Genomic DNA, 21,875 nt, shown 5'->3' with positions numbered 1-21,875 from the left:
CAAAGGTCTGCAAACATGATGGCACAGCTATCAGAGGGCCACTCCTAGACAGTCCCTAGTATCTAACTTTAACCGTTTATTTGTTCTCTTTAATATCTCCTTCCTGGGCAAGTAATACAAGCAGTTTGGTGTTTTCCCCCTACCCCACGCTCATTGCATTTCTGACTCCATTATAGGTCAAATAAACAGGAGCGCTGCAGATCACCCCTTTGTGTTTTATGAAGGCACATATCTGTATTTACAGCTGCAAACAATTTATTGAAGATAATTACATGCAAACCACTAAAAAAAAAAAAAAAAAAAAAAAAAAACCAGGAAAAATAAATCTTTCTACCATACAACTACTTCCTTGTCAATACAGGCAAAAAGGCCAACATAAAACTTTGGTAACATTGAAAGGGGGAAAAAAAAAAAAAAAAAAACAGTTCAACTGTTTTATGATTACAACCATTGTTTAAACAAAGTACCTGCTTTCTGCCGTCAGGTGCTTTGTACATCTTTGTATCAATCTTAAATAACATCTCCTCCCCACCTGCCCCCGCCTCTTCCCCAGCAGTTTATCTTTGTATATTGGAGAAACTGGTGTTTAGCTATATACGAAGAACAGATTATTTGATAAACAGACCACAGGGTTATCAGTTGAACTGATATACACAGATAAACAGCAAATCTCCTATGCTAACATAGGTATGAATGCAGTGCGACTTGTATTTACCCTCACTAGACACATTTAGGCCAAACTTGCATACTATCGCTTGTTTTAAGCGGAAATATTTTTCAGACGTATATATTTCACACATCGGTTAAACAAATGTGCAAAAACTTAATTACATTAAAAGGGGCAGTGAACACTAAACGACAATAGTGAGACACAAATTATGGTTGAATCACTTAAAAAAAAAAAGTCAGTTAACACGACAGCGAAAATTACAGAGATTACACCACACTCCATCCACAATACAAAAGCTGGACCCGAAAAGACAACAAGCTTGAGTCGACAATTCATGGTCACGTAAACAGGCATCAATAGAACTATATGGTTTGATTCCTAGCCAGTGCTTGAATCCCTGGATAATGGGAACTTTAGAAATGTCTTGAAAAAGATAAGTACTGTCTAGTTTAGATAAATATTTTGAATATCCTATAATTATTCTTAGCATAAAAGAGCAGACTCCTCTATTGAATTGAAACTACCTCGTATAACAAGTTAAAATGTATTGAACATTTGGATAGAAGTATTTTATTCCTCGTGATGGATTTTATTTTTTAATCCATCCTAACATACTTGGGTGGGTGGGTACATGCCTCTTTATATTTATTTGTTGTTTCAGTTGGTTTTCCAACTATTATACTTGTTGGATGACTGACTTGAGTTTATTATTGTACAACTGTTAACCTTTTAATAATTAAAGCAAATACATTTCTGACAAGAAAATAAGCCTTGGTTTTGTGTTTACTCATCAACTAATCTCAGTTAAAAAGGAATTACTGGAACCTAAACCGCTACCCTAGTTAAAAGGCTAAGTTGGATTGTTTTACTCTAACACAACGTTTTGCTCAACTATAACAAATACCATGCACACCCAATAACTTTGTCTGTATTTATTAAAGTATAATAATAATTTTTTTGGCTAAAATAAAAATTCCAGCTTTTTGCAAGCTTTCGTCTGTGAAAGTTCCTTATTACGTGCCTGTGTGGTTTATTCAAACGATGAGGCACATACCTGGAAATAGTTTTAAAGCTCTTAAAAAAAGGACCTACAGGATCTTTGAAAAAAGGTTAGCGAAGGTATATTTGAGGTTACGTGCTTTAGCTTTCCCTAATTCCAATTTCTAGATTTATTTCTTTTCCATAACAGCCATATTTCCATTGCTTCAAAAATGTAAGTTCGTCCAACTATATATTTTTTTAAAGACCTTACACGGCTTCAAACTATCACAGTGACAACTGCAAAACAAGTTGTTCAGTCTTATAAACAATTCGTATATACAGTACTAGGAGCCTTTTGTATGAGAAAACCAAATGTTGAAAGAATTGGGACAGACATTCAAAGCCAACCTTAGATCTTCTGACGACAACTTGCACGCTAAGGTAGGGGAGCAACCAATGCCAAACGAAGAATTAAACCTACCATAAAGCACTTAGCTGCCTAACACCAGACCAGGGGGAAAAATTGTAAGAAGAATGACACAATCCAGGACTACCCAGAATGAAAGAATGAATGGAATAGGCTAATTTACACAGGAAGTGAGCACTTACCAGACCCTTCATCCTAACACACAAAACCCTCTGCCATATCTGGAAGCAATTACATCCAGTTAACATGATCTGCCTGCCACTAAAATTAACTGCAAAACAGAAATATTTTTCACTTTTGCAACAGGAGATGCCATGGCCCTGTGTTTGGCTGCCGGGAAATATTTAGTAATTACTCATTTAAAGTCTCTCTTGAAGCTGTCAAGGGAGGGGGGGCAGAAAGAGAGTAAAATTGTTGGTAATTATGAACTAAAAGGAAAATGCAGATCATTTTACTATATACAAGGAAAACATATACACAGCGCACAGGGTAACTAACTAAGCCTGTATTAACCACACACATATAAAGTTTCTCATATACTTAGTCAAAAGTTTCACGCTTCCAGAGTTAGTGTGTGGCATTCTGCCCTATTCCACGCAAAGAAGAAAAACTCATTTGCATTAATCTCCCCCAACAAATACCACTCAATTTCTGAAGACCATTTTCACACACAATCGATGAGTTTTCCTTCACCAAATATTAGTTTCACGTTCAAGTCAGCCACTATCAATATGCAGTAAATCTTACTGACCTCTCCTAAAGGTAATGAAACAAGACAACTTCGGAAAACATAAACCTTTCCTAACTGGATGATGTTTGGTTTAAAATTTAACGTCCTGGCTCTGAAGTCAGCAGACCTCTGTATGGATTGCCCAGGTAGAGTAGCTTCATGAGCAAGCAGCAAACAATTTTAGAAAGGTGAAAATGCTGCCTAGGCATCCATCATATCCTCATCACTGTGCACATCCATTAATGTAGAGATGTCTTTGTTGTACCTTCAGATATTTGCTTAAATAAAAAAGAGCATCACACACACAAAAAACCTCACCAAAATTATTTTTCTAAATAAAAATATTTTTATTTATTCCATCAAGACACTTTATTGTAGCATTGCCATTTGAAGACTAATGAGTCTCTAAGAATAGGAATTTTTTTGTTAAGGAAAAATTTGACTGCTTTGCTGGCAGCATTACGTGGGCTATATTCTCCCTCCAAGCATCTCTGAGTCTTAAACTGCAAGAGACTTGAAAGTTTCATGAGGAAAGAACAATACTGTAGTATTTCTCTGCAAAATCCCCTCCCAGAAAAATGGCAGATATTGTTGTTCCCAGCAAGATGAATTTTAGATTTCTCCTTTCAAGAGTTATCAATCCCTCCACCCCACTGAACAAAGCAGAGAGCGATGCCTGATTGAACAAAATACAACACTTAAAAAGAACTCTTCCCTCTGTGCGCTATGTATGGAAATGGTTAACTCTCCCCCCCCCCTCCACTGTATAAATCAAAAGTTCAAGGCTGCAACATACCACAATAGATTCCCTCTTTACATATGACAAGAACCAGAGAAAGCCTGAAATCCCAAGCATCCTGAACGGGGTCTCCGCTGGCGCTCACAGGTTACATGATCGGGGTCAGCGCTGTGGACCTTAACTGCAACATTCATTTCCTGAACAGGGCAAGTTCTCTTACCCATAAAGCTAATAAGAACTTCCTCGCATGGCAAGCTCAAACTGACAGAGCTACTTGTCAATGACCACGCAGTAGGAGAATGCTGGTTTCTATTAGCATGTTATGATGCCAGGTGCCACTAATAAGGTCCATCAGCAAGGAACAAGAGCCTGCTAAGTTGTCTTTCAAACTCTGGAAATAATCAGTGTCCAAGGTTGGGAGGGGGGCTTTTTGGTGGGGAGAGAAAGGGCAGTTGTCCAGACTGCAGGAGAGTTTCTGACACACATTCCTGACGGTTTATCATTTAAAATAAAATGACACAAAACCAAACACACACACAAAAATCACCCCACCACAACTGCTGTATCAGGCTACCGACATTAACACTAATAACATCTCACAAAGCATTTGGGATGTGATTTATCACATTTATTACTTTAATGGTATACTGCATCTGTTTCTCGCTGTGACATGTTGCACAGTGCCAATGCGTCTAATGGCATTAATATTACAGTAGTCAGCTAATCCACTCAAAAGATAAATGGAGGTGAGTCTGACAATGAAAGAGCCAAAAAGCAGCTATACGTCCCTATCGAACGGCTTTCACGACAGACTTAATGTTACAGCTCCGTATTAAGAAAAAGATCAACAAGTTAAGGGCATTAAAATTGCAAGCTCTTAGAAATTGCATAGATGTTTTTAGCTAGCATTGTGGTTTTAGGAAAGTATGTTAGAGTATTATTATTACTTATTCTACCGTGGTGGGGTAACCCCCACACCTACTGGGTGTGGTGTCCTGTCTCATATAGTGGCATTCAGATCACTTACAGAAAGGATGAGTGTGGGCTATAGCTCTATAGCTGAGAGTCAGCTGACTTCCCCCGCCTCCCCCCAAACTATAGAACCTCATGCACTAAGCTCCAGAGGTCCCAGGTACAGTTCTCCCTATCGGTGCCACATCATTGGACCGGGCAGGGTCCAATGATGCGGTGTGTGGTACAAACACAGACCAGACAGTTCCTGCCCACAAAGAGCTTACAGGCTAGTGATTTTATCATTAAACACACTGGCCTGAGTCTATGCCCTCCATGACAGCAAAAGTCAACGAGCGATACAAAAGGAAAGGTGCACGATGGCACTCAGGCTATGTCTACACTACAGGGTTTTTGCACAAAAACAGTCAGCTCTTTTTCACAAAACTCTTTCCGCGCCTCAAGCACATTTTTGCACAAGAAAATTGACAGTAAAATGGCAGAACAGAGGGTATTTTGCCATGTAGGTTTACCTCTTTCTATGAGGAATAACTCCTTTTGGCGCAAGAGCTCTTGCACAAAAAGGTGTGTGTGGATGCTCAACAAGGGTTTCTTGCACAAGACACCCCTATCGGAAAAAGCACAGGTGCTCGGATGGCCATTTTGTGAAGGGCAATCAGAACTTTCTTGTGCAAGAGCGTCCATGCAGTCTGGATGCTCTCTTGTGCAAAAGCACATCGCTCTTGCAATGCACTTTTGAGGTGTGGACGTGCTTTTGTGCAAGAAGTTTTTGTGGAAGATCTCTTCCGCAAAAAGCTTCTTGTGCAAAAAGCCTGTCGTGTAGACAAAGCCTAGAAACACAGATTCACTGAGCATACGTCTGAAATATCCCCAAATGCCTATAACATTGACACTAAGGTCTCTTCTCTCCAAAGGACTTCCCCACAATATTCACAGCCTCTGTACAAAACAGCACCTCAAAACATGCTTCGGCAATGGGAATGCACATATAAAAACAAACTGGTTATGCTCTGCAGCTGCATCTCCTGCACCATATTCTGGGATGTCCAAATGGACTTGGGATTCTGTGCTGCAACCGGAGACAGATCACGGAGGAGGGGAGCAGTTACTTGTTCTGGCACCCTCCCCAATCTCAGTCCTGGCACCACTGGCAGTAACAGCTGTTGTTATTCAGTAAACAGCTTGAAGGAGCATCAGCCCTTAAGTGCCCCAATTGGGTACCCAATGCCAGTGGGCGTGTTGAAAAGTTCCATGTTACACCAGGAACAGACCTCGTGAATCCAGACTCTGCTGTGCGCTGTTCCAACCACTAAGCAACTCTGCCTCCATCAGATTATCATTCATTTATATAATTGGTGTAAAAACGGCATTCATTCTCACTCTACTCTGGCTTGTTAAAGAGAGCTGCCTTTTCCTCCCAGGATCCCCATGTTATACAATGTTGTGCATGAAATACAGCCACATTGGGATCTTTAGAGCTACCAATCAGGATCAAGGGGCTGTTCTTTTGGGCACTGAACAAAAAAAAAAAAAAAAAAAAAAAAAGCTCTAACCCTCCAAACACTTACACCAGACTAGTCCTACTGAACCCAATGCAACTACTTACTTAAAGTCTCGGCTTGACAAAGCCTTGGCTGGGTTGATCTAGTTGGGATTGGTCCTGCCTAGAGCAAGGGGCTGGACTTGATGACCTCCTGAGGTCTCTTTCAGCTCTATGGTTCTATGATACTGATGAGTATAAGAGTTAAGCACTTGTTTAAATATTTGCCAAACTGGGAAGAAAGAAATAGTTCCTGAACTGAAAAGCATGCAATCCAACAACAACGGGTAGAGGCCAATACCTCACAAGTAATTAAGTTTATGGATCTTATCTGGTACATGAAGTTTGTTCCCCTGTTTAAAGAAATCCAATTTTAAATAAAAGATTAAAAGCCACCATAAGTATCAGCAAGTTTAAATATTTTGACTTCAAGATAGAAACAAACTGCAGAAGTTCAATTTAGTATAACGGTGATTTTCAAAATTTCACGAGGGGCTTTTCAAATACAAAAAGAAATATCTTTTTGACTATATCTATTAGAAATGTCGCTTCTAATTGCAGAAATACAGCTTTTTTCACCCTGCAATTAGAAGCGACAATCAATACCAACATTAGATTAAGTTTGAACTTTACTTGTCTCCCAAGGAAATCTTTTATTTAAAAAAAAAAAAAAGAATAAAGTTGGAAACTCAATAGACACTCAATTAGTCAGAATCCTAAGCTCAGTAAAGAAAATATGGATTTTAAAACAGCCTAAATGTTCAAACCAAAATTCAGTTGGGACCCAAACCTTGATGACTGTGATGATCCTGCTTCCAAAAGGTCACAATGAACTGTTCTATATTAATACACTGTATAATCTCCTCGGATGGCAGCTTTGTCAAGAAAGGGTGTGTCGATAAGCCACTAGATTGGGACCCAGGAGACTTGCATTTAATTCTTTAGTATGTTGGACACTCTGCATGACCTGAGACAAGTCACATCCTCAGTGCTCAGTTTCCTGAGTAAAAACGGAGCTAACGATAATTCTTCTCTCTCACCTCTGTCCGATGGGTTTAGACTGTGAGCACTTCAGCAAAGGAACGGTCCCTTATTGAATGCTAGGACTTGGAGCCACTATCATAGTACAAATACATAGCAACTAGCTGAAAGGAATGATGTTTACTGCCCACATCACTCACCTGCACATCCTTATACCAATGAAAAATGGTAGGAAATACACAACGGAGAGGTAAAAACTAAGGCTATTTCAGCTGAACGTGACAGATCTTTGGGACCTATTTGGTTCCTTAATATGCTCTTGCTACTACTAGGGGAAACCAGTATTGCTCCTACAGTAGTTGTGAGACACATATGGTCTCCTGCAGGCATTTGCATCCTTCAGAAATAATCCTACCCACACAAAAGTTACTGTTTCCAGATGCAATTGTCTCAGCCTTGAATATTCAGTTGCCTCCTTGACCACTTTAAAAGGGCATCAGTCTTGGCTCACAAACACAGCATGGGCAAATGGAAATATTCACTAACCAAGCCAGTGCAGAAGACCCTTCTGTGTTTAAGATGAGTCTTTGTATAACCAATCTTCAGAAGGGGTGGGATGGAACAAACGAAGCCATTGACATTTAGCGGTAGCTGACATCTGGGCTAAAAATGAACCTGCCGACACCTCACAAAAGTTCACATCAAGTTTAAGACACACACACACAAACATACAACGGCTGCAGATCAGCGTGGGGACTAAACAACCCTGCCGCAGCAGCTTCGGCCTGGCCAAGACACGGCTCTCTCTGAAGCAGATAGCTTCAAGCTGCCCCGGGCATGGTCCTCTCCTTTTCTGGATGGAAGTACAGGATAGTGCACATGCAAGACTTCAGGCAGAGACATGAATGGCAGGTTAACATAGTTCATTCAGACAAAATTCTTCACACGGCTTCTCTACTCTGGGTGTGATCTCCATGGGGCTCTCGCCAGACCCTAAAAAACCTGGGATCTGTTTTTTACTGGAGCAGCTCCAGTCGGTAATAGACTAACCAAGACTCATGCATTGCATCTAACCCCACTCTAGAGTTCCAAAGTCTCAGAGGGGTCTCTGTGTTAGTCTGTAACATTAAAAACAATGAGAAGGCCAAAAAGATAGCCCAGTGAGTTTATCTGGTGTGGTGGTTTTTAAAATCTGGTTATTAGCCGAGATAGGGCCACACTAGGCTCTGCCAGCCCCTGACTAAGACTCCAATTGGCAGAAGTGGAGACTGGACGAAAAAGGACGGATCGCTCCATTGCGTGGTTCTGATTGTTCCCTCTGACCTCTGTCAGAAAGGCAGGACACTGGGCTGGACGTACCATTGGTCTGACCCAGTCTGGTTTGTTACTATAGGTCTGAAAATTGGCTCACGTGTATTTAGCTTGCAGTGGTAACTTTACTGACAAGTTAAACCCAAACTAGGTTGCAATCACATTAAGACTGTCCATGCAGGGTCTTGTTTCAGCAACACCAGTCTAACACAGCTACGTCTCTACTACTATTCTACATGCAGGGTTCGGCACTGGTTAAGCCAAATCTGTTTAAAAACTACACGTAAGCAAGGGCAAACTTTGTGAAGAGGTCAGACCTACGACCTTATTCCGCCACAAAATATAGCCAAGTGCATTACACATATTTAATAATTTAAACTGAGCTGCAGTTGGAGCGCAATCTCATGATGCAGACACCTGGTTGAAAACATTTACGCTCTCACTCAAAACATTTAGTCATTCTCAATAGATCTCCTAATCATTCATGTGAATTAGGGAGGTTCTAACCTTACAATGAGACCCGGCGACAGTGGAGGATTATTGATCAGCAATGGGAACTCTAGAGCAGATTCAGCATTGAAGTTCTCAATTTAATCTCAGCGAAGCTGACCTCTCCGAGAGTTTCTAAAATAGTTTCTGCGGTACGTGCAAGAGCATCAATTGCTATTCTTTGTACTTTAGAAAGGAGAAAGGAAGACATTTAAGAACATGGCAGATAGCCATGTTAAAACCCTCTCCGGCCATGCACTGCAGCTGCTTTTCAATGACATTTAGCCTGCATCATTTTAGAGTAAGCACAATAGGCCAGATCCTCAACTAGGGTACGTCAATGTAGTCCTGTCTCCAATTTACACCCGCAGAGGACCCAGCCCCAGGTAACTATTTAAAAAGAAAGCGCGCACACTCCAATTGATTATATCTGTGTTCTAGAACGGCAACACAGGAAGTTCCTGTTTACATACCATCCGAGTATACCAAAAAAATAAAATCCTTTTTGCCACTGGAAAGGGCTGGCATGCTACTCTCACCCGTGAGTTTAAACAGAGCTGGCATCACAATGCGCACACCCTCCATCACAAACGGCACTAAGATGACGTCTCAAGAGCCTGACAAATCCAGGCGAGGGTGGAAATCCCAGGGTGGGGGCCAGCCTGTACTTAAAATGGATCCAGTTGACCCAGCAGTTGTGGTTCGGAGGCAAATAATCCTCCATCACTTATGGGAGGCACAAGAGTTCAGAGCCGAGGGGCTTTCTTTCTTGCAACGTGCACAAGCAAGGAAACCAACTGCCAGAGCCTCCTGTGTATATTATGGACATTAAAAGCTAATTACACTCGTTGGCTCATTCGAATACTGGAAGCGGCTTGGTCTGGATCCCTCAGTGAGATTCTGCTGGCATCCAGGATCTACATTCTGCTCACAAACGGGATGGTCATTTACTCCTGTGCAACGACGGCTTTGCGTGCACTTTTGTCGTCCCTGCGGAAGGGAGGGGCTGCAACATGGCTTGGACATGTGAAGGTCATGCACCCCCCCCCCCCCACTAGGCCAGTCCCTGCGCCCTGCACAGAGTGACAGCCAAATGCCAGAGCGAGTCGGGGTGCTGGAACAATTTTTAGAGTGGGGGCTGCTGAATTCAGCTAGAAACCCCGTATATAATGGCAACTACTTCGCACCCGGGGTGGGGAAGAGGGGAGGCTGCAGCACCACCTCCCCCACGCTCCTAGTTTCAGCACCTATGAGGTCAGGCTGCTGCTCTTACAGCTTAGGAAAAGGAAAGGAAGAGCCTAGACCCTCACATGCTCACTGGCAGACTCTTACAGCCACCGCGAGCCCTACCAGCCTACAGGGCTCTGTGCAAACAAGGCTTCTGTCTGTGCATGAGTGGACTTGGATCAGGCCTACTAGATTCACTAAAGGCTAGGTTCTGCTTTTTTGCAGTAGGTGTAACCCTGGAGAAACTCTGCAGACTTCAGTGGAGTAACTGTGGACATTCCCTAGGTGCCAGCTCTGATCACCGACACCAAAGGCGTCGTCTGACACGCATCCGAGAAACAAGAAGGCAACTCCGAGAAGCAAGAAGGCAACTGTTTCATAAGCAGCCTCTCAGTGGGTGATCAGCAGCAGGAGATGGATGCTGAGGGTAAAATGAACAATCCACAAGGCCGAGAGAATCCCAAAGCAGGTCGTGAGAATTCTACATGCCCCATCCCCATGTTACAAACACAGACAGCACACACAGCGCCCTGGCATCTGAACGCACGTTCACTCGCTAGACCATGGAACAAGAAAAGCACAGCCTGCTGTCTGAGCCGAGGACCACACCTCTTTTCAACCCACGGACATGGGCATTTTAGGGCACTGGTAATAAGAGAGAGAGCCTGGCGTATCTGGGCTATTGGTTCACATCTGGCAGGGTAGGGACCATAACTCATCATCTTGGGGGAGGCGCAGAGTCGTTCTCAACAGACAAGTGACCCCAATACACTCCTATCCCCAGACCCTCCCCTGTTTAGTTTGCAACTTGCCAGCGCTTTGCCCCGTGAAGAAGGCAGTGCATTCGCGCCTGTGCACCACAAATGGCCCACTTTTTGGCTTCTTAAACAGGAACTGAAGAGTGAGTCCTCTTCACAGGGGTGAATTACACCCAGATGACACTCGTTTTCCTCTGCTTAGTGCTGTCTGGTTTGCCCTCAATTCAACTACAAAAAATACACCCCAAACCGGCTGACTGTGACAAACCGGCTGACTGTCGCTCCCTGTAAGGAGAGACTCAGCACACTCACCTGTGCTGCTCCACCGTCTCGTTGTCGGGCAGCTCTGCCCCGCAAACGCTGCACTGCTCCCCGATGGCTCGGTTTTCAGTTTTCATGCCGGCCGCCAATTCCCCCAGCTTGCTGAAGAGCTCCCTTTGAATAAAGCCTTGAGGCAGGAGCCCGCCGTACGCGCTGAAGTCCATGGACACGGCCAGAGCGGGCTGCATGTGAAGCGCCGGCGGCATGGAGGACGGCAGGCTGAGCAGAGAGTCCGTTTTGTGATTTGGTAGCACTGAATAAATACTCAGGTGTTTCTCAGTGGGAGAGATTGAGTGCTCCGGGCCGACGGGCGCTCCTGGGCCCAACTCGGGGGGCTGCTCCGCGTTCTCATCCCGGGCATAATGCAGTTCGCGGGCACTTGTGATAACACTGCTACGGGTGGGAGTTCCAGGCCCTTCCTTGCCTTTGTCATCCGACTTGTCCCCGCCAGAAGTGCCGGACTCTGCCGTCCGGGGGCTTTCGTGGCTAGAAGCCTCCTCCACTTGCATCACTTCTGTTTTCACGTCGGAGAGGCCCGGCTGTCGGCCGGCCATGGAGTGCAAGTCCTCGGAGGCGTGCTGCTGCAGCGCACCTTGCAGTAACGACTGCCCAATGGTCATCAAACTGTCCACAGCCGCCTTGGTGGGGCTCATGGCAGAGAGACCGAAGGAAGTCGAGACAGACGGGCTCTGGTCCACCATGGCCCCCGTTAAACTCTGGCTGGCCATGCTGGCGTAGGTACTCTCCTCACTGGAATGCTTGGAGATAAATAGGTTTTTGATGTACCTAGATTTCCTATCCTCCTCCTCTTCGGTGCCACCTTCCGCCATGTTAACTTCGGTGTCATTGTCATCGGAAGCCTGAATGGTCTCGAGGATCTTCAGACACTGCTCTTCCAGGTACTCTATTTCTAGGATCTCGGCTGCGTACAGAAGATCATCCAGGTCTTCAACTTTAGCCTGGAGGGTGGCGGTGTAAGCGTATTCCAGAATCTGCTGAAAGGTCTTTGGTGAAAGGAAGTCCAAGGTGTAATGCTGGCTGTTACGGTGGAACAGGATCTCAAACATTTTACTAGTGCAAGCCAACACGGTCCGGTGAGCGTGGAACTCCTGATTGTCCACCATGATGACCACATCACACAGAGTCCCTGCCAGGCGCATTTGGTTGGCTTTGTGCAGAAGTCCCGTGGGGTGGCTGGGGTTCTGGAGCTGTATCAGACCCATTTTAGTCAAATCCATAGCGCTCCGGAGGTGTAGTCATTAGGGTGTCTGTCTTTGCTCAGTCTGGGACTAGCTTTGGGTGCCCGTTGTCTGTGAAAACAAAAGGGGGGGGGGGGAGAACCATTTAGTTTTGTTAGCAAGTTGCACACAAAGTTTCTGCAGCTGAGTTTTGGAGCCTGGAAACTCTGGCAGTTAAAGATCGCCAAACCATCATCAACCAATGGGGGGGGGGGGGGGGGGGGGGCAGGCCTCCAAGCTGCAGCCTTCATTGGCCTTGTCCAGGCAGCTCACCTGGTGGATAAACTGGGTCACCCTTCCAGGCAACTTTGTCAGAGGGAAACAATGAAAGGGGGGAGGGGACACCTCTTCTTCCTGGGAGCTAAAGGGGGTATCTAGCCTCCCCCCCCAAAGAAATCACACCCACAAACCTTGTTTTGGCTGATCCTCCCCCCATCCGGAGTCCTACCCACACCTCTTTCCGAGGGGCCCCTACCCCAAATACATTCACCCCCCAAGGGGCCACTCCACACCCCCCTGTGCTCCCGGGGAGGAGGGGATCTGTGGCCCTCCCCTCTGCCCCCGAGAAGGGGGGGATCTGTGCCCTTGCGACTCGCTCCCTCCCCCACCCTAGCGGCGTGCCCCCCACCTTCAGCCCAGGGCTGGTCGGTGCCCGGCTCCCCAGCTCGCAGCGGGCGCTCGAAGCTAGAAACCAGAGGGGTCCCCGCCCCAGCCGCGCGGCCCCCTTTGTCCCCGGGCAAACTTCTCGGGCAGCCAGCGGGGAAGGGGGAGCCCCGGATACACCCCCGAGAGCGGTTCCCCTCCCCACCCCGAACCGCTCCGCAGGGGGCTTCCAACCCCGGCTCCCCCTGCTCCTAGGGCGGGGGGCCCTCTCGCACCTGGCCGTGGGCAGCACCATGCTGGAGCGGAGAGGGGCCCGGAGAGCCCCGCAAAAGCAGCCGAGATTCGCTGCCCATCGCGCCGGAGAACAAAGGGTTAATCGGTGAACTATTCCAAATCCCTGATCGGCTCGGGCCAAGTTGCAGCAGCTTGTGTCCCTCGGCCCCCCACCCCAGCGGGACCCCGCCGCCCCCCACCCCACCCCAGCGGGACCCCCGCCGCCCCCCACCCCAGCGGGGACCCCGCCGCCCCCCACCCCACCCCAGCGGGACCCCCGCCGCCCCCCACCCCACCCCAGCGGGACCCCCGCCTCCCCCCACCCCACCCGGACCCCCGCCGCCCCCCACCCCACCCCAGCGGGACCCCCTCCGCCCCCCACCCCACCCGGACCCCCGCCGCCCCCCACCCCACAGCCTCTGGGGTACTGCCTCTGAAATCCCCAACTTCTCTCGTACAAGACAGCAGCCCCCCCAGCGCTCCCCCCACCCCGTTAGCCCGGGTACGGCTGGTGCCCGGCTCCCCAGCAAAATATCAACAAACTTCACCCCCCCCGCAAAAATCAATCTAATCACCCGGGCGCGCGGGGAGGGAGACGAGCCACATTCGGGGCGGCGGGGGCCGGGCTGCAAACGGAGAGTTTCCCCCTCGCCTCCCCACTCACACGCCGCCCGGGGATTGGATCCAGCCGGGCAGCGCCGGGCTCTGGCTAATCAGCCTCCAATGCAGATCAGCCTGCATGGCATCGAGCACCGCGGCCGGGGCTGGGTCCGCTGAGGGCTCCCGCACGGCCGGGGCGGAAAGCCAGCTCCGCCGGGAAGAGGCGAGGTGTGCGGGACCGCCAGCCGCAGCCTGGATCTCCCCCGCCCCGCGCCCCCCGAGCGGGCAGCTCAGGAAGTTAGTGGGACGAGGCGCCCCCGGTGCACGGAACCAGGCGCCCCAAATTCATCAGGTGCCAAGCCCGGGATGAGCGCAGCCGGGCGACAACGTGCTTTGTAGCCCGCACCGAGGCGGGGTCTCATTAAGAGCCCGGCCACCGCACTTTGCTAATTGCAGCCTCCCGGCTCGGAGGGGGGAGATCGCGCCCCCGGGGGAAGGGAGCGGAGGGGCCCTGGCGGACACTTTCCCCGCACGAGCCCCCCACATGGACCGGCGCTGCAAAACTAAAGCCATCAACCAAAATCAGGGCGCTCCCCCGACCCCCGGCTCACCCACCCCGGCCCCGAAAGGAGCCTCCTCTCTCGGAACGCATCGGGGCGGCCGAACCGCTCCCCCCTCCCCCCGCAAGCAGCAAATAAATAACGGGGGGGGGGGGGTTACATGTTTCTCTCCGCCGGAACATCACAACAACCGCTGCGCTTCCTCCTGCCAGCGCCCCCCCGACCCACAGCCCCCCCCCCGCCCATTGCAACCCCCCCCCGCCCATTGCAACCCCCCCCCCCGTGTCCCCTCGCCCCCACCTTCCCCCGAGGGAGAACCGGCCAGGCGCAGCGCTGACAGGCGAGCCCGCGTATCTCCGCGCATCGCTCCTGCCCGGGCATCCGAGCGAGCAGCCCCCCGACACCCCCGCCCCGCGGAGCAAGTTGCTGCAAGCCGCCCCCCTCGGCACTCACGGGCTAGTGCATGGCAGGCGCCTCCCCGCCGCCGTGCGGGACCGGGGCTGGCTAGGGCAGCCGCGGCGGCATGTGGCAGTTCGCAGTGCCCGCTCTCATCCTGCCCCGCTGCTCTCTGCTCGCAGGTTAGCAAATCAACACCGCGCGGACTGACGCGCCGGCTGGCGCCCCGCGTCAGGGCCGCTCCCACCCCGGCGAAGCCCGGGCCGGGCACCATCTTTACTGCTGGCACGGGGCTGGTGCCCACACCGCTCTCCCGCACCCGGCTCCCGCCCCGAGCCTCCCGCCAGGCTCTGCCCCCCACCCCCTCCCTCCGCGGCGCGCCCTGGCTGCCGGGGGGTCTCCGCTTCCCAGGCGCGGGGAGCCGCCCGCCTGACCCGGGGAGATGCTGGAGCGGAAAACTTCCCACGCCTCCCGGGCCAGGAGGTTCTCCAAGGGGGGCACCCACCCTGGGAGCGCAGCGGGACTCGGGACGCTCCAGGGACCCCGCTGGCGCCTCTGGAGCTGGAGTGGGAACGGGAGCGAGTCCCGGCCCTTCCACACTGCGCTGGGGGGGGGTACTAACAGGTTCACACCTGGCAGCAGGGGAGGGAAGAGTTACCCCCCCCCCCCCCACGCCGGACCCCTCAGGGCGCCAGCTCGGGAGAAGCGATTTTCGGGCACCTCGAGCATCCTCCGGACTGAGTCCCTGCCTCGCGCCAGGCAGCTGTGTCGAGGTCCCGGTCTGGCGCCGCCCGTTCCCACGCGGCTGGCGGGGGCAGGAGGCTCGGGGCCCCAGCGCTATCGCTGCACGGCGGGACGGGTAGGCTGGGCTGGGGCTCGCGCAAGGCGCAGGACACCGGGCTCCGAGCGTAAAGACGCGCAAAGCTCCGGCCCGCGGCAGGACCCGGCCAGAGCTCCGAGCCATCCGAATTAGACTCCGGATTGGGAGGGAGACGGGTGGGAACGAGCTTCGCCGAGCATCCCTCCTTCGCCAGCCCATGAGCCCGCCCGGCCTTGGCCCGGCCTCCACAAGGCAGCGGCGCTAGGACACGCTCCAAGCGTCGCTCAGCTCGTCCTGCCCAGGGCGGGGGAGCTGCAAACGGGCCGAGGCCCCGATCCTGCTGAGTCGGGGCCGCTCCCGGGGGCAGAAGCAGCCGCGCTGAGGGGGGGGGGGGGGAAGCTGCGGGTACTAAGTAGCCAGGGGGCACCCCGCGTAGCCAGGGGCGAGCCGCTCTGCAGGAGCGCGGGGGGAGGGGTGCAGCAAGAGGAAAGCGGGGGTCTGTTGTAGCCCCGTCGCTTCCCGGGTTGCTCCGCCAAGCCCCGGGCAGAGGCGAGCAGCCCCCAGGAGTTGGGGGCGGGGGGAGAGGGGAAAAACCCTTGGTCCCGCTCCTGCCCCAGCCCAAGGGAAGTCACCGAAAAGTTGCATGGAGGGGAGGGGGGGAGCGCGGGGTTGGCCCGGCGGCCGGCTTTGGGGACCGGCCGCAGGGGCTGGGGAGGGAGGGGGCGCGGATCCCGCGGGCTGCTGGACAGCGCTTGGCTCCGCTGGCCTCTGCCAACAACAAACATGGAGGAGCAGGAGGCTGCCTTGGGGAATCAATGAACCGGAGCCAATGCCTGCGACCCGGCTCGGAGCGGCCCCGCGGGGATCGGAGCGCGCCGGGCCAGCACCTGCTGCACCCTGCGCGCCAGCCGGCCTGGGCCGGGGGGACGGGGCGGGCGAGGGGCGCTAGGGGAGCAGCGCGCAGACCGTGTCCCCAGCGGGTCTGGGTGGTGGGGCTCGGGAGGGGTCGTTCGCCCCCAGCCCAGCCCCTCCGCCGGCTGCGTCCCGGCACCTGCCTGAGAGCCAGCCCCCGCCTCCCCGCGATCGCCTTCGCCTCCCCCTCGCCTCTGCCCCGCAGGGGATCCACGCACCCGGCTGGGCCCCTGACCGCCCCGCGGCTCGTTCAGGGCGGGAGCCAAGGGGCTCAGCCACCCACCCGCCCGCGGAGCCGGGTTCCAATTCGCCCCCGGCCAACGCGGCACCCGCTTCGGAGCTCAGGCTCCCAGTCCTTCCCCCCGGTGCACACACGCTCCGCTTTCAGGAACGCACCCCAGCGCCGGGGCTGCAGCAGCGAGGGGGGTAAGACCCCCGCGTGCTCATCATGAAATCCGTACATCGGAAAAGAACCCCGCCTAACCAGCGTGCGGGTGTCGCTGGCTGAGCCACGCTACACAAGAGACGTTTTCAACTTGTTGAACTTCTAATGTGACAACTGCGTCGAGGCGAGCGATAAGGCGGCGGTGCGGACGTCTGCTGCCAGCCTCGCTCACCATGGCTTTAACTCGCGGCAGGCTCGCCCTAGGAAGCATCCGATCTTCCCCAGCGGAGAAATACACAATTAACCCCCGATCCTAATCTTCAATTAGGCCTCAGGCCGGAGAAAGCCACTTGAAACAAGACAAAGCCAGACGAGCCCCCAGATTCCTGGTACAAAAAAAAAAAAATCTCCCTTGCTTAATAAACTCAGCGCTTTGAACGCCCAGCCTCTTGCTAGCAAGTGTTGCAGGGAGAAGGGTGCCTGAGTTTGAGAGATGGAGAAAGTAACAAAGACAAGCCATGGGCATGGTGCCAAATTTTGGCTGGAAAGTGCCAAATATTAGGTACCCGCCAGTTTGATATGGGCTGTTTTGCCCAGATAAAGACACTATTCCAAACAAGCACCGTGTATAGAAAGGGCAGGAACTGATGACGTGAGTTGCAACTTACAACTCAGGAAAGTTGTAAATTGTAAACGCTAGTAACTTGAACAATTCAATTCACTCTTTTTTCCTCTTTTTTTTCTCCCTTCCCCCTTATTTATTCTTGGATCTGGACTTCTAATACTCCAGTCACCTGAAGAAGTGTGTTGTACCCACAAAACCTCATGATACCATCTACCCATTTTGTTAGTTGCCAAGGTGCTGCTAGACTATTCATTGTTTTTTAAGTTTTTCCAGTTAGGGACTAATTCAGCTATCCCTCAGAAGCTTATAATAAAATGGTTCTTCTTTAAGCTGCCACAGGACTCCTTGTTGTATAAGAATGGCAGTGAAACTCCAGGGACAAAGATTTGCTGCAAAAAAAAATCTTTTTTTTTAATAGAAAGAGAGAAATGAACAGCATAATATCATTATCTCACAGACACTAACCGTCTCCCCTTGCCCCCGCCCCTCTGTTCTAAAATCTGATTTGTCAATTTTATATGTGTTCACTTTTTTTTATTGTATCACTTTGGTATATATGGTCGTGCCAATTTTCTTCCACAAATTGATCTGAGGAAGTGGGTCTGGCCCACGAAAGCTCATCATCTAATAAACCATCTTGTTAGTCATTAAAGTGCTACATTGTCCTGTCTTTTGTTTCAACCAAACTTCTTGTTCATAATGCTACTCTTTGGAATGGAGATATAGGAATAGTGCAATTCATAAACTCCAGAATAGTAGGGTGCCAAAGTTCAACACATTTTAAAAGCCAGGCCTCCTTATATAAAAGGGGAGAGTGCCTGAAATAAATGAGACAAGATTCGTTTCCAGGGGACATCAAAATATTGCTCAGTAATGGGAATGCTTCCTTCTCCCTTTGCATGGTACAAGTAGTGTGGGACCCAATATTGTCTGCTAAAATAGCAAGTAAGAATAGTATTAGTACAAAGATACCCTGAGGGATAAAGCAGTGTGAATGTAATCTAAAGAGAATGTTATAGGAAGTGTGTTTATAATTATAATGGGATTTAATGTACTTTGGGACCAGATGATAGCAGTCATTTAACAAGAACAGCCTAATAACAGAGGCCCTATAATGAAAGAGACAGCACTGAGGGTTATTACATAAGCATTACAGTGTGGCATTCTCAGTAGCATAGTTAAAGATAAGGCATCAACTAAACCCCATATTTCAGGGGTTATAACTCTGCCATTTTACCTGGCAGCAAAATGAAATTTCACTTGCTGGCTGCCAGTCTGCATGCATATGACCCCCTCTCCCTTTTAAATTCCTTAAATCTGCACAGCCATTGCGTCTTTTGTTTTGCTTTGTAAAGTAGAAAAAAATCCATGGTGGAGGGAGAGGAGCAGTTGCAGGTGTCTGTTTATCCTGCTCTAACTTTTAAGAGGCTTGATTTCAGAACTGAAATTTCGCAGACAGCTAGGGGTACATTTCTAGTGTAGCTTGCATGAAATTAAGCCGCATGAGTCCCATTAGCAATAATAGATCTCCCAGGGCTACATTCCCAGGCAGCATGCTGAAAATTACCCCCCTCCCTCCCCAGTCCTTCCTGGGAACTGGTGCATTTCACTTTTCTTTTTTAAAAAATAATGTAAAAGCTATTGAGTTGTTTAAAAGACTTAATTCCTATCACTGTTTTTCAAAGGATACTGGATTGATGACCCTACAAATGACGTTCTCATTCATCTGCAGACTAGGTATAGCTCAGACCACAGTGCACTTAAATACTCCCCCAGTGTCAAGCTGTGCCTTAATAGTTCTATTACATTGGTTCTCCAGTCAGGACCAAGTCCTGATTGTCCAGTCAGGACCAAGCCCTCATGCTAGTAGATGTTGTACAAATACACATTTAAACATGGTCGTTGTTCCATAGCTCTGACCGTGCAAACACATATGCACATGCATACGCTTTACTCGCCTGACTAGTTCCCCTTGACTAGTAACTGCAAAGGGACTAGTTATTTAACTTCATGAATGCGCATTCTTATTTTCATCATCTGTACTGCAGTAGAGTCTAAGGTCCTTTGGTACTAGATGCCATACGAACACAGAAGATAGTACCTGGCCAAGAACATACAATCTAATAAGTAACTGTTAGATCTTTCCCTTGGGAATTAGCTTGCACATTCCCTGGGAGGGGACTTTTCAGTGGGGGGTGAAAAGAAAGTTCTGATTCGGTCCCAAGTTTCTTTGCTGAAGCTGTCAATAAAGGCAACAAATTGGTGAATGATGTCAATGGTGAGAGCAACTTTTCTGTGGGCACCTGGTTCAAACCCTTTTCCACATGGACTCCTGAACAGTCTGACAGTCTAACATCACCTTGCATGCCATGCACTTCTTTCCGTGGTTATATCATGCATGGAGGCTCTTCAAGGCACTTTCTTTGCCTACAGACGTTTCGTCTCCATGTTGCCTGCAAAAGACATCACCAGATAGAGTGGGACAGAAAACTGGAGTGAAATTTGTTTTCTCTTCCCCCATCAGAATGCATTGAAATAGAAGCATTCTGCTGAGACTGTTTGGTTCTGACAAAGTGGAACATAGGGGCCTGTTTTTATGCCTGAATGCTGAGGAGCCATGTGGATGAACTGCCTTCGAGCTGTGTATCCCATGGCTGGGCATCCAGGGTCCATGGCACCAACCCCTTCCAGAGAATCTCCATTTTTGCTTTCATTCCAAATTGGAACAAAGTCTAGTTGCCAAATGTCACCCCCCAGCCCGCCCACCCTTCCCAAACTAGAACCATCTTTCACAGCTTGGGTTAGGAAATATCTAGCTGGCAAACTCTTTGGTGGCATTGATTGTCTCTCACCATTTCTGTCTCAGCACTAGCAGACCTCCAGACCGCCCTGGGATATAGACAATATGTCAGGTCTGTGCATTACAGTCTCTTGCGGGCTCCATTCAGCTGAAATTCGATTTACACGGTCACCACATCTGAAGACGTCTTTGGAATTAGCCAACTCGGTAACAGAGTCTGATCCTGATCCAAACCGTGCACTCCCTCACATCTGCATCTGTCAGCTCTACCTCTCTCTCCCCGTCTACCCACAACCCTTTTCCTGTCCACCCCCGACACACACTCAGTGCTGTGAGCCATCACAGTAAAGGTTGCTGTGTTCACTACCCATATTTTGGCCTCCTGGTGTATGCAAATAGTGTAAAGAAACCACTTATTGCTTGAAGCCATGGACCATACTAAAAATTTAAACCAATATTTATCAATACGTTAGCTTTGTTCTAACAGCCTGGTCAATAACATCTGTCGCTTGACAAGAACAAGAACAACAGAGTTCTCCTCAGAAAACAGTCCGTCTGCCTTCAGAATGTACATCCTCCTCCACACACATAGACTGAGTTCCAGAGCTGACATACCTTAGAGATCAGTGACCATAAAGGAAGTGAAAAGCAGAGCAATTCTGAAAGGTATGAAATAAGGAAGATGGAAAAAAAGAAAGAAAAAGATTTGCTTTTGACCTTCAAGTCAGCCCCTTGTCCTTCAGCAAGGCCATATATACAGTATGCAGAGAAAATGTTAGAATAGCAGATTCAACCACCAGTAACCCTCCTCTTGCCTCCCTCTCACCCCCCAGGTTCTTGTTTTAATTAAGATAAAGGTTTATTTTCTCCTCCAAATCAAGTCAAATACAAGACTTGGAAGTTCTGACCCCCATAAGCAAAAGAAGCTTCAGGAGGTAGCCAAGTTAGTCTGTATGGCTACGTCTAGACTGGCATGATTTTCCGGAAATGCTTTTAACGGAAAAGTTTTCCGTTAAAAGCATTTTCAGAAAAGAGCGTCTAGATTGGCACGGATGCTTTTCCGCAAAAGCACTTTTTGCAGAAATGCATCCGTGCCAATCTAGACGTGCTTTTCCGCAAAAAAGCCCCGATCGCCATTTTCGCGATCAGGGCTTTTTTGTGGAAAACAAATCTCAGCTGTCTACACTGGCCCTTTTGCCCGAATGGGAGCAGCATAGTACTTCCGCAAAAAGTACTGATTTCTTACAGTAGGAAGTCAGTGCTTTTGTGGAAATTCAAGCCGCCAGTGTAGACAGCTGGCAAGTTTTTCCGGAAAAGCGGCTGATTTTCTGGAAAAACTGGCCAGTCTAGGCACAGCCGAGGGGTATGTCTAGACTGCATCCCTCTGTCGGCAGAGGGATACAGATTAGGCAGGTCGACATTGCAAATGAGTCAGGGATTTAAATATCCTATGTCTAATTTGCATAAAAATGGCCACCGCTTTTTGCAGACTCAGCACTTTTGTCGGCAAAAAGAGG

General features: G+C 49.5%; 1 protein-coding gene across 9 annotated transcripts in view; it reads right to left on the bottom strand.

The window, feature by feature from the left end:
- Positions 1-17,359, bottom strand: part of ZBTB16 (zinc finger and BTB domain containing 16) — a 199,007-nt gene extending 181,648 nt beyond the window's left edge. Inside the window, exons 1-2 of one of the 9 annotated variants that reach the window (XM_075909813.1) lie at positions 17,166-17,359; positions 11,138-12,456 (exon numbers count right to left, since the gene is read on the bottom strand). In XM_075909813.1, coding sequence (XP_075765928.1) covers positions 11,138-12,384 — 1,247 coding nt within the window. In that variant the 5' untranslated portion in view covers positions 12,385-12,456; positions 17,166-17,359. Of the gene's footprint in view, positions 1-11,137; positions 12,457-13,262; positions 13,422-13,835; positions 14,453-14,475; positions 14,535-14,720; positions 14,840-14,873; positions 15,016-15,321; positions 15,345-15,448; positions 15,474-15,536; positions 15,678-17,165 lie in introns of those variants that run through there. The other 8 variants (XM_075909809.1, XM_075909815.1, XM_075909816.1 and 5 more) reach the window with 8 other exon arrangements.
- Between the last annotated feature and the right edge of the window lie 4,516 nt (positions 17,360-21,875).

The sequence above is a fragment of the Pelodiscus sinensis genome, chromosome 26 (genome assembly GCF_049634645.1).
Source record: "Pelodiscus sinensis isolate JC-2024 chromosome 26, ASM4963464v1, whole genome shotgun sequence".
Lineage (NCBI taxonomy): Eukaryota > Metazoa > Chordata > Testudines > Trionychidae > Pelodiscus > Pelodiscus sinensis.
This window is presented reverse-complemented; position numbering and strand designations above follow the sequence as displayed.